The sequence below is a fragment of the Gastrolobium bilobum genome, unplaced genomic scaffold, assembly GCF_033153095.1.
Source record: "Gastrolobium bilobum isolate Gb01-03AN ecotype WA unplaced genomic scaffold, APGP_CSIRO_Gbil_v1 utg909, whole genome shotgun sequence".
Lineage (NCBI taxonomy): Eukaryota > Viridiplantae > Streptophyta > Magnoliopsida > Fabales > Fabaceae > Gastrolobium > Gastrolobium bilobum.
Window position 1 is genome coordinate 1052639 of NW_026895707.1, and position 13275 is coordinate 1065913.

At 40.6% G+C, this 13275-nt stretch overlaps 1 protein-coding gene across 1 annotated transcript; it reads right to left on the minus strand.

Moving 5' to 3' along the window:
- Nucleotides 1–10421: 10421 nt before the first annotated feature.
- Nucleotides 10422–12485, minus strand: LOC133293490 (geraniol 8-hydroxylase-like). The gene is made up of 2 exons (XM_061492066.1): nucleotides 11589–12485; nucleotides 10422–11027 (listed from the first exon to the last, which is right to left on the minus strand). Exons 1-2 carry the CDS (start codon nucleotides 12483–12485, stop codon nucleotides 10422–10424), a joined length of 1503 nt encoding a protein of 500 aa, XP_061348050.1.
- Nucleotides 12486–13275: the final 790 nt, after the last annotated feature.

The following is a 13275-nucleotide window of genomic DNA, read 5'->3' on the forward strand; positions in this document are numbered from 1 at the left end:
ACCATTCTAAACACCTAATCTTGATTCATTTGATACGTGTTGGTATATTGGGGCTTTATGATCCAAATTATGGGCCTTGATGATAATTCACCCCATTTACGGGTAATCGATTACAACATAAAAGCGTTTTCCATTAACTTTAATAATATAAACGAAAGGAAACATTCATTTCATTACATCAAACAGTTCAGTACATAAAGTAAATACATGAAATAAATCAAAAGCACTTGAACACCAAATTGAACCCTAAATCTACTATTGGTCCTCATCAGACTCGGTCTCCTCGTCCTCCTCATCTGACACATGAGCCCCCTCCCCTGCTAGTTCCTCAACCTCTTGTCCTCGTGCAAGCTCCAGACGAGCAAGCCTATCCTCAACACCCTTGAATCGACCCAGAATGTGCCTAAACCTTTCTTTCCCTTTCTGGATATGGCTCTTCCTTCATTTTTTATGTTTAAGCGCCATCTTCCCTATCTTCTTAAGTGTGGCATTTATGCCTTTCATGACATCACGAAGGGAAAATCCACCCTTAGGCTCAACTATCTCCTCCAAGTCAGCCTGATCATCCTCCGCCTCAGGCTCAACCATGTGTGCATCTAGGACAACATCAGGAACCTCAACCTCAATCGTACCTGAGAACTGCCATAAACCCGCCCTGTTCTTTGAGATCTTGCACTGCTCCAGTAGACGCTTTCCAAACTTGGCAGTATAGCATGTGGGCCTGTTCAGCTGCTCAATGTCCAGGGGAACACCAAAGTGAACCAATATCCTCTGATGCTATTTGTAGCATGGGTCCAGGGTATAAAGGTCCAAACTTTTACAGAGTACGTGGTTGTAAGAACCCGCACCGTTAATTAAGGAAATTAATTAATTAATTATGTGAAATTAGGAAATAATTCCATAATTAACCCTTATAATTAACATGAGGCTTAAATAAATGTAGAAAGTGGTTCATAATGCTGAAAGTCGCTTTTCTGACGAAAAGTGCAGATACCGGTTCTGCTAGTCGGTATAAATGCGTACCGAAAAAGTATCCCAGAAAATTATAATAAGTGCATGATAATTCTTGTAAAAATGAGTAGGTTAAGAATCCTGAGTTTGGGATTAATATGCTAAGCGTAGCAATTAAAGTTAATATTGTGTGTTTATTACCTAAGGCTATATATACTTAGTGGCACATGATCCTAGGGCATATTTGTACCTTCTACGTGAACCTTGCTGAAGCCTTGTGACCAGCCACCTTGCTACTCCTCTTCTTCTCCATTTTCTCACCAAAGACACCACCTTTGATCATTGTTCTCTTCTTGATCAAGTAAACACTTGAGTATGAGAATGGGAGAGTGCTAAGGGTGCCTTTTCTGAGTTGTGAGGGCTGCCTTGTGAGGTGTTGAGGGGCTGAGTTCTTGGGTTGGGTTGTGTGGGTTGTCTTCTTTGCTTGTGGAGCTTCAAGAAGCCTTCTTTGTGAAGAAAGAGCATAGCTTGGTTGTCTTTTTCGTTTTTGGCAAAGTTAGAACTGTGAGGAGCCATTGGTGAGCTCCAAGAGCACTCTTTTCCTCTGTTTTAGCCTTGGGGTGAGTTGCCTAACCTTGATCAAGAATTTTAATGAGTTAAAGTTGATGTCTTGGCATGTTTCTTGAGTTAAACAAGTAACCTACTGGTTTGTGGACCTAAAACAGAATTAAAATGCATGCTTTGACGTTTTGAAGTGTTAAAAATGGAACCTTTGAAGGATATCTTCACGAAATGCAGAACTGCATTCTGTCGTGAAATATCCGGATATGGATATCCAGATATTGGTATCCGGATATGGGGTCTTTTGATATCCGCATATGGATATCCGGATATGATATCCGGATATTGATATCCGGATATGTCCCCGACAAATATCCGGATATTTTGGGTTTGCGAGGAACAATAGCTTACTGTTCATCCAGAACTGATGTTTGGGGTTTGTGGACCCTAGTTTGAGGAAGTTGAACTTTTTGTAATAATTGAACTAAGTCAGAATTAAGTGATTAAGGGCTTGTGGCTTGTGTGAAGCCTTAAGACGTAAAACGTAAGAAAAGGCGTTGTCTTTATGTTGTATGTTTGCAGAGTATGATTGTTGATATACTATTAGTCCATAACAGATTGTGATTCTGCTGTGTTTGGACTTTGAGCAGTGGACTTTTGGCTTGGATTATTAGCTTGCAAGGTAAGCTTTCGTGTCCTCGGTTTAGCCATTGTTGGTTCCACCATGTCCCATGGGGGGATGGTTATATGCATGATGTTGTTTTCATGATATACTGATTGGTTGAAATGCTATTGAGCTGTTATATGCTAGTGCCTTTATGATATGCAAGTGGTGTTCCACCTATACGGTAAGCCTGAGTATGTGGTACATACAAGATGGTGAGGCTGTGGGTGAGGTGCAAGCGATTTTCCTTGTACTAACTGTAGGTAATAGACGTATTCCTGCATTTCTCTGGCCAGTAGAATAGTTTAAACACACATGGCATGAATATCTGTTGCACTGCATAGTTTTGAGAACTTATATTGAATTACTGCTTTTTGAACTTATATTGCACATGTAAGTGAGCTTGGGGTGGAAGATCCTTGAGGACCCCTTGTCTTACTGTGATTTGTTGTTTAGAGATCTCACCCCACGTTTGGGGGCGCTTATTTCAAATTCAAGTAGTATGGGGGCTGATGCCTCTGGCGGCAGGAGGCCAGAGCTCAGTTGATGATATTGCTGTTTATTATGCTGACATGTTGGATGCTGGATATTCTGTTGATGTTATGTTTTTAGTTGTTTTCATTATGTTGTTGATGTTGAGACTTCTGTTGGGGCTTGTGCCTTATTTGGGTGAGCATGGAGTTTGTCCATGCCACTTTATTTTAGTACCTTGAGTTGAGTTGTATAACTTACTAGGTTGTCCGGTCTACGTGTAGTAGTTCCGTGACTAGAGACTTATATCTGTTATTTTAATTAATGAGGTATTTCAGTTAGCTGTCTTTTGCAATTTACATACAGGTATGGTTTTTTTTAATTGATTAATTAAGCAAGTTGGTAATGATAATAACGTCATAATTGAAAAGAAAAAGATATTTCGCATTTTTAATTAAGCGCAGCTTAATACGATGATATGATAACATTCCCGGATATATACGGGGTGTTACATTTTATGGTATCAGAGCCAGGTTCGAAGGAAAAGCCTGTATGTATTGCAATAACTAAGATGTTTGTCTGTGTCTGTCTTGTGTGTTTGCTCTATTGGGTTTTATTATGATAATGCATTTGTGATCACATTGCATGGACCTGATCAACTCATGATTTGTGTAACTTATGCAAAGTCATGGTAATACCCAAGAGAACTCGTGAGACTGTTGAGGGTTAACCCGACCCAATCCTGACTGCATTGGCTGATATGCAGGAGGCCATTAGATTGGCCAACATGGCAATGATGGACGCCGCCAGAGAAGCGAACTAGAAGGCCACGGAGGATGCTCTTGAGGCGAATCGGCTGGCGAACATGACCATGATGCGAGTCATGCTGGAGGAGATGAGGGATGGTCCTGCTGTTGGCCAGTTCCTTCCGCCACCACCGCCACCGCCACCGCCGCCACCGCCTCCAACTAGTGTTCAGGTTGATAGCCTGAGTAACATTGGTAGTGCTACTCATGTCACAGGAGTAATGGAACCCTTTTTGGAGCCTGCTGAGGACCGTGATGTGATTGATCGCCGGCTTAATGCTTTTCGCAAGCATAAGCCACCTTCTTTTGATGGATCTTATGATCCTATTGCTGCAGCGAGATGGCTTCAGGCGCTGGACAAGATATTCCGGGTCATGTAGAGTACTGATCCGCATAAGCTGATGTTTGCTACTTATATGCTGGAGGGCGATGTCCATGAGTGGTGGACGAACACCTCTCGTACTTTCGAGATGCAGGGTCATGTCAGGATGTGGCCATTCTTTGAGGATTGTTTTCTGGGTCGGTTCTTCCCGTATGATGCGCAGGAGAGGAAATCGAGGGAGTTCGACAGGATGGTTCAGGGCTCGTTGTCTGTTGACGAGTACCTGGCCAAGTTTAATGAGCTGGTAAAGTTTGCACACTTTCGGATGGTTTCGCCTACTCCGATTTTCTTGGTTGCTAAGTTTCGCAGGGGACTTAGTGAGGATATTGTTGATCGTCTTGCTAAAGCAGCGTCGAGAGACTTTGGGACACTTGTGCAGCAGTGTCGAGACATCGAGGATGTCTGCATCACGAGCAAGGCCAAGGTTGCTGAGGTGAAGGGGACTAGTAGTTCCATTCCCACTTCCACTTCCTGGAGTGACAGGAAGTTCGGTCTGAAAGGAAAAGGAAAACAGTTTGCGACTAGGCAGGCTCCTGGTCAGTTCAAGAGGACAACTTCTACACCGCAAGGAAGCTTTGCTAGGCCTCCTTCCACTCCGAGATGTTCGGGGTGCGGAAAGGAGCATGTGGGACGTTGTGCTTCGGGGAAGTTGGTATGCTTCCAGTGTGGCAAGGAGGGCCACTTTTCTAGAGACTGTCTGTCATCGACAGCGAGGGCTGTTGCAGTTCAGGCAGTTCCACTTCAGATGGTTCCGATGGCATCTACTTCGGCACCGCAGTGACACCTGTTACTGAACGTGTGTACACGTTGGATCGCCAGCAGTCGGATAGAGTTCCGAACCTTGTCAGAGGTACTGTGTCTTTTGGTGATTCATCTGTTGATGTATTATTTGATTCTGGGGCTACGCATTCTTTTGTTGCAACCTCGATTGCTTTGGGGCTTGAGTTTCCCATTGTCTGTGTTTTCTCCACCGTTGCGGGTGACTACCGCCACCGAAGAAAAGTGTGATGCTACCACTGTACATCGAGATGTCGTGTTTCAGTGGGACGGCCGTGAGTTCTCGGTAGATCTGATAGGATTGCCGATGGCCAACTTGGAGATTATTCTGGGCGTGGATTGGTTGTCCAGAAACTGTGCATTGATTGATTGTTGTGCCTAGCGAGTGGTGATGCCTTCGTGTGATTCCACAGCCAGTTCCTCGCCTTTTATTGCTACGGGCTAGGAGATCCTTGTGAGCAGGGACATTGGTTATGTCATGTTGGAGGTTTGGTGAGTGGGACACAGAAGGATATCACTGGCTTTCCTGTGGTGAGGGAATTCCTCGGAGTATTTCCGGAGGAGATTCATGAGTTTTTGCCTCAGAGGGAGATAGAGTTCTCTATTGAATCGCTGCCTGGTGTGAGGCTTGTTGTTAGCTCCATACCGGATGTCGCCACCAGAGTTGGCTAAGTTGAAGTAGCGTTCTGAGGGTCTTTCGACGAAAGACTTCATCCGACCGAGCGTGTCTCTATGGTAAGCACCGGTCATGTTGTTTTTGAGGCAAGATGCCTTACGCCATTACTTAATTGCGATGGTGCTCTGTTTGAGAATGTGAAATTCTCTTCAGAGAAACTGAGTGTGTAACACTTAGAATTTGTGGCAAAGGCCACGCGTGAATTTTGTATATGCGAGGCAGTGCATGTACCATTCGTTTGTGAGTTGAGTGGTCTCCATGACCCTAGGATCTTATGTTGATTATTGATATGCTTCTTAAGTAGTTCGCATATTGACATCATGGATAGTGTTAAGCATGAAATGGGTACGATAGATTGTTGTAATGTATCAATGTCATTTCACCTGTAATTGAGTTTCGATTTTGCAGATGCCATGGAGATTGAGGTATATTGTGTTTATAGTATTCGAACTATTATGTTATTAAGATTTAAAATTTTGCAGGTGTACGTGAACTAAGGTACGTTACTATGTGAATTAGCATGTTAACTAACATGTATGGGTTGAAATGAACTTGATTATGAATTCTCATTGTGAAATGAATATGAAATTATTTGGAAAATAATGATTTATCGAATATTAAGACTAGTCGGTGTTAGAGTCTTGGAATAGGACCAAACTCACTCGAGTTTTGTGTGGATTTTAGAGTTTTGGGGTTATGACACCTCTATTGAGAGAGTGACTGGTGATCCCAGAGAATTGAATGACGTTTATGATGTCATTGTAAAACTTCGAGTTTTGTCGGTGACCTCTTTGTTGGGGGTGCTATTCTCGAGATGGAGACTATGAGAGTCAAGAATGAGCTCACGGAGAATATCCAAGAGGAGCAAGTGCAGAGAGAATGCCTGGACTACGTGAAGCACCAGGACGGTGTGTCTTGAAATGAGGATGGACTTCTGTTGTTTCAGAAGCGGATTGTTGGTTCCTCGAGGTCCTTTGACCGAAGAGGTTATGGAAGAGGCCCATAAGGGCCAGTTCACTGTCCACCCTGGTGCGACAAAGATGTATTAAGACCTGAAGAAGAACTTCTGGTGGCCGGGTATGAAAGAGGACATAGCTGTGTATGTGTCCAAGTGTTTGCTTTTCCAGAAGGTGAAGATAGAACACCATAAGCCGTATGGTAAGCTTCAACCTCTTTAGATTCCGAAATGGAAATGGGAGAGCATTTCCATGAACTTTGTTGTGGGTTTGCCTAAGACTCAGGCTGGCTGTGACTCTTTTGGGTCATTGTGGACATATTGTCAAAGTCTGCCCACTTTTTTCTAGTAAGGGTGAGCTTTTCTTCAGAGCAGTTGGCCTAACTGTGTGTTCGCGAGATCGTGAGGCTTTACGGGGTGCCCGAGGGTATCTTCTGCGATAGGGACCCGAAGTCACATCTCGGTTCTGGGAGGCACTGCAGAGAGCTTTTGGAACTCAGTTGAGACTGAGTACAGCCTATCACCCTCAGACTGTTGGACAGACTGAGCGGACCATCCAGATCTTGGAGAACATGCTGAGAGTTTGCACTTTGGGGCAAGGCTCAGCATGGGATGGGTACCTGGCATCAGTTGAGTTTTTATGCTTTTGTGTTTTTCCTTGCTAGCCTGGGCATGGAACCCTGCGAGGCGCTTTTTGGTAGGAGGTGTAGAACTCCTACCTGTTGGTCTGAGGTTAGAGACAAGGAGCTTTTTGGCTTAGACTGTCCAAGATACCACCCAGCAGATCCAGATGATCAGAGAAAAGTTGAAGCAGGCGCAGAATCGCCAGAAGAGCTACTATGATGTCAAGCATCGTCCACTGGAGTTCAGTGAGGGTGAGCACGTGTTTGTGAGACTTTCACCTGTCATGGGTGTTGGACGGGCACTCGGAGTGAGGAAGTGAGCCCGCGATATATTGGGCCATACCAGATCCTTGGTAGAGTAGGACTGTTGCCTACCGGCTTGCCTTGCCTCCGAACTTGGCCAACATCCACGACGTGTTTCACGTGTCTCATCTTCGGAAGTACTTAGCAGATCCTTCGCACGTGGTGCAACCTGATGATGTGGAGGTTCGAGAGAACCTAAGGACTCCTGTCGGACCACTCAAGATTCTCGATCGTGGCGAGAAGCAGCTGAGGAGCAAGATCATTCCAATGGTCAAAGTGCAGTTGACAGGAAGAACTCCTGAGGAGTGTACTTGGGAGCGAGAGGACGAGCTCCTCCAGCAGTACCTCGAGTGTCGGGACAGGTATGTTTCTGATTTTGAGGACAAAATCTTAAAAAGGTGGGGTGAATGTAAGAATCTGCACCGTTAATTAAGGAAATTAATTAATTAATTATGTGAAATTAGGAAATAATTCCATAATTGACCCTTATAATTAACATGAGGCTTAAATAAATGTAGAAAGTGGTTCATAATGCTGAAAGTCGCTTTTCTGACGAAAGTGAAGATACCGGTTCTGCTAGTCGGTATAAATGCGTACCGAAAAAGTATCCCGGAAAATTATAATAAGTGCATGATAATTCTTGTAAAATTGAGTAGGTTAAGAATCCTGAGTTTGAGATTAATATGCTAAGCGTAGCAATTAAAGTTAATACTGTGTGTTTATTTCCTAAGGCTGTATATACTTAGTGGCACATGATCCTAGGGCATATTTGTGCCTTCTACGTGAACCTTGCTAAAGCCTTGTGACCAGCCACCTTGCTACTCCTCTTCTTCTCCATTTTCTCACCAAAGACACCACATTTGATCATTGTTTCTCTTCTTGATCAAGTAAACACTTGAGTGTGAGCATGAGAGAGTGCTAAGGGTGCCTTTTTTGAGTTGTGAGGGCTGCCTTGTGAGGTGTTGAGGGGCTGAGTTCTTGGGTTGGGTTGTGAGGGTTGTCTTCTTGGCTTGTGGAGCTTCAAGAAGCCTTCTTTGTGAAGAAAAGGCATAACTTGGTTGTGTTTTTCGTTTTTAGCAAAGTCAGAACTGTGAGGAGCCATTGGTGAGCTCCAAGAGCACTCTTTTCCTCTGTTTTAGCCTTGGGGTGAGTTGCCTAACCTTGATCATGAATTTTAATAAGTTAAAGTTGATGTCTTGACTTGTTTCTTGAGTTAAACAAGTAACCCACTGGTTTGTGGACCTAAAACAGAATTAAAATGCATGCTTTGACTTTTTGAAGTGTTAAAAATGGAACCTTTGAAGGATATCTTCACGAAATGCAGAACTGCATTTTGTCGTGAAATATCCGGATATTGGTATGCGGATATGATATCCGGATATTGATATCCGGATATGGGGTCTTTTGATATCCGAATATGGATATCCGGATATTGATATCCGGATATGTCCCCGACAAATATCTGGATATTCTGGGTTTGCGAGGAACAGTAGCTTACTGTTCATCCAGAACTGATGTTTGGGGTTTGCGGACCCTAGTTTGAGGAAGTTGAACTTCTGTAATAATTGAACTAAGTCAGAATTAAGTGATTAAGGGCTCGTGGCTTGTGTGAAGCCTTAAGACGTAAAACGTAAGAAAAGGCGTTGTCTTTATGTTGTATGCTTGCAGAGTATGATTGTTGATATACTATTGGTCCATAACAGATTGTGATTTTCCTGTGTTTGGACTTTGAGCAGTGGACTCTTGGCTTGGATTGTTAGCTTGCAAGCCTCGGTTTAGCCATTATTGGTTCCACCATGTCCCATGGGGGGATGGTTATATGCATGATGTTGTTTTCATGATATACTGATTGGTTGAAATGCTATTGAGTTGTTATATGCTAGTGCCTTTATGATATGCATGTGGTGTTCCACCTATACAGTAAGCCTGAGTATGTGGTACATACAAGATGGTGAGGCTGTGGGTGAGGTGCAAGCGATTTTCCTTGTACTAACTGTAGGTAATAGACGTATTCCTGCATTTCTCTAGCCAGTAGAATAGTTTAAACACACATGGCATGAATATCTGTTGCACTGCATAGATTTGAGAACTTATATTGAATTACTGCTTTTTGAACTTATATTGCACATGTAAGTGAGCTTGGGGTGGAAGATCCTTGAGGACCTCTTGTCTTACTGAGATTTCTTGTTTAGAGATCTTACCCCACGTTTGGGGGCGCTTATTTCAGGTTCAGGTAGTATGGAGGCTGATGCCTCTGGCGGCAGGAGGCCAGAGCTCAGTTGATGATATTGTTGTTTATTATGCTGACATGTTGGATGCTGGATATTCTACTGATGTTATGTTTTTAGTTGCTTTCATTATGTTGTTTATGTTGAGACTTCTGTTGGGGCTTGTGCCTTATTTGGGTGAGCATGGAGTTTGTCCATGCCACTTTATGTTAGTACCTTGAGTTGAGTTGTATAACTTAGTAGGTTGTCCGGTCTACGTGTAGTAGTTCCGTGATTAGAGACTTATATCTGTTATTTTAATTAATGAGGTATTTCAGTTAGTTGTCTTTTGCAATTTACATACATGCATGGTTTTATTTAATTGATTAATTAAGCAAGTTGGTAATGATAATGATGTCATAATTGAAAAGAAAAAGATATTCCGCATTTTTAATTAAGCGCCGCTTAATACGATGATATGATAAATTACCAGATATATACAGGGTGTTACAGTGGTCATTTGTAGAATAAGTGGGTTAGCGAAGTCAAGAAACTTTTGCAGAGGAAGATCCTAGCATCTAGTCACCCTTTCTTCTGACTTTGTGATAGCCCAACAAAGTACGCACAATCGTAACTTTGATTTCATATTGTTTCGGTATTTTATAATCATGTACATGATCTAGGAATTATAAATCTATCAAGAGGTGGTAAGAAAAAATAGTGGTAAGTATAACCACCCTTTTATCACACACATGAAACATTTTTTACAAGAAATATTGCAAATGGAAAATAATTAAAATATAAAATAAAATAATAATAATGAAAAAAGTAGAAAAAATATTGCGAATGGAGAAGCTTGGAAGACCAACCTAAAACAGCTCCAACGATTGAATACAATAGGAAGGAAACTTCAAGAAATAAAATTGTTACATTTATTGTTCATAATTATCACGCCATTACTGAAGAAAATATATCTCAAATCAAAACATAAAAACAACACGTCACTTTTTACGGGCGAAGACGAATATAATCTTTCTCATTAATATTATGCTTGGATGGGAATGACTTTGAGAGGTTGAGCCTTATGCAAGACAATCCCATATTTCTCAGACATATCCATGTCCACTTCCTTTAGCCCATCAGCGAGCTTCCAATCATAGCTATTTATAAGAGAAGCCAACACAAAGTGCATAGTCCTAGAAGCCAATGACAATCCAGGACATATCCTTCTTCCAGCTCCAAATGGAATCAACTCAAAATTATTGCCTTTGTAATCAATGTTATTCTCCAAGAATCTTTCAGGGATAAATTCATTTGGGTTTGTCCAAATACTTGAATCTCTCCCCATGCCCCATACATTAACCAGAATTTGTGCACCTTTAGGCACCGTGTAGCCACATAGTTCAGCATCAACTTCTGGCGTTTGTGGCACCAAAAATGGGGTGGGTGGATGCAAACGGAGAGTTTCCTTCACCACTGCTTGTAGGAAAGGAAGCTTTGAGATATGTGATTCTTCAAGTTGTTCACCTTTGACAAGTACCTCTTGAAGCTCTTTTCTAACTTTTTCTAGTTTTTCTCGGTTACGTACCAGCTCCGTCATCGCCCATTCTATTGTGGTTGATGTTGTGTCTATTCCAGCTATAAATAATGCCTGATATGATTAATTAATAAAATCATATAAGTCGAAATCTATACGATTTACTCAAAAATTAAATAAGAAGTTTCTGTTCCTTTTAAAAAAAAACATAATAAATGACGTTTGCATTTCATCATCCAAATAATCAAGTGGAATAATATGTAGACTAGACGGCGGTAGTAAAATTAAGGGATTTTGTATAAAAAAAAAAGAAGTAAAATAAGGGATTTGAATTTTGAGGGATTAAATCGTCAAAATAAATATTCAAGAGATTATATATTGATAAAGAGAGGGAGAAAAAGGTGAAGGACTGATGTGGGCAACCCTAGCCTGTTACTCTTCATGCATGGTTCCCCAAATCATCTTTTATATTTTCATGCTAAGGTGATGGCAACGGGTAATCATGCACCATTGGCATATTATTAATACCACCTTGAATTATATTTCACAATAAACGAGATTTGTAGTTTTATCAATTTATGTGCATATATTTGCTTTATATAAAGTTATATTTCTTTCTCATGAGGTAAGTTATGACATTGAATTTTGGTGTGAAGAGAGACTCAAGATACTCACCAGAAATAAATGCAGCACATGATGGCGGCTCATTTGCGAATTATCTTCTAGCATGAGTTCAAGCACAGAATCTAACACGTCATTGCATGCCTTGGATTCATTCTCTAAAGCTCTTAAGCGCAATCTTTCTTCTATAAGACCATCAAAAAACGAAATTAACTTCCAAAAATAACAATTCATTCTTGCACGCACACCTTGTGGATCAAGCACGCGAAAGATAGGGTAAAAGTCCACAACATTAGGCCTTCCAAGTTCTTCCGCGATACTGAAAATAATGTCCTTGAACTCTTGAGACTCATCAGAAGTGTAATGACCCAAATCCATAGAGAATAGAATGCTTGATATGGTATTAAGCATAGTTATAAAGCTAGCCTCACCAATATCCAAAGCTTCACATTTCTTGCACTTTTCCTTGACATAATCCATTAATTCTTGCACCTTCCTTTGACGTAGAGCTTGTGTAGAATCAAGCTTCATGCAAGAGAACACATTGGTAGCACAAACTTTCCTTAGGGTTCTCCATTGAGCTGAAGAAGGCATCCATATTACTGAAAATTTGTGATGGTCAAGTGCTCGGAAAGCATCTGGGATAATCTTGTTAGGGAAGATATTATCTTTTGTATGCAATACTTCTTTTGCTATTTGGGGAGAGGAAATAACTATGGTGGTTTTGTTGCCTAACTTGAGACTCATTATGGGTCCATAGGTTTGAGAAAGCTTAGCAAGTGAAAGGTGAGGCTTGGTGCCAAGTTCCAAGATGTTTCCAATGATAGGAAAAGGGCGAGGCCCTGGGGCATGTTTGCGAAATTTGGTGCTTTTTCTGCCTAAGCAGAAGAAGAGGGCATGACTGCTTGCCAACACCACAAAGGAAATTAAGACAAGTGTAAGGTTGTCCATGGTTCTGTTGCATTCATGTCTTTCCTTCTCCAACTAGTTTCTTTTATATAGAGAAAATGTATTTCCAGTTAAAGGTTACCGAATATGGCCTGCAAAACCTTTTCTTTTTTAATAATTATTTTTTTGGGATAAGATAAGTTGTCTTATTAATTTGATTGTCTCATTCTAAAATTGGGACGTATGCGTTGGTTTTTTTTTGTTTTTTGTTCAACCCAGCTTAATTAGGACTGAACATACTCATAATTATAACTAAGCTAGAGCTTCACAATGCATAAATATTAATGTTTTCTTTAATTTTAGTTTTTAACATTATTTTTTTTGAGTTAACAATATAATGTTCATTTTAAGATGTAAGGGGCGGATCATAAGTTTAGGTCATGACTTAATTTTAACCGTTAATTTTTGTTATATTTAACGAATCTAATCTGTGATGTGAGTCGTTGAATACAAAATGTATCAATTACTAAGATTAGACGTAAGATTTCTTATTTTTTTACTGACATGAATTAATCTCGCCACTTATAAGCTTGTATATATTACTATATATGTGATATGTATAGCTAGATAAGTAGCAATGTAACATGATAGGATTATGTTATGTTATTTTGTGTTTGGGTGAATAAGATAGTGTCAAGATATGATATTAATAGACAAAAATATCCTTTATAACAAAATTTCACATAATTTCTTTTGTAAATTAATGTTTATATATTTTTTCTTTCGACTTATAACTTATACATTAGTTCCTAGTTTAATTTTTTTAAAATAAAAAATTAAAATTAAAATTTTA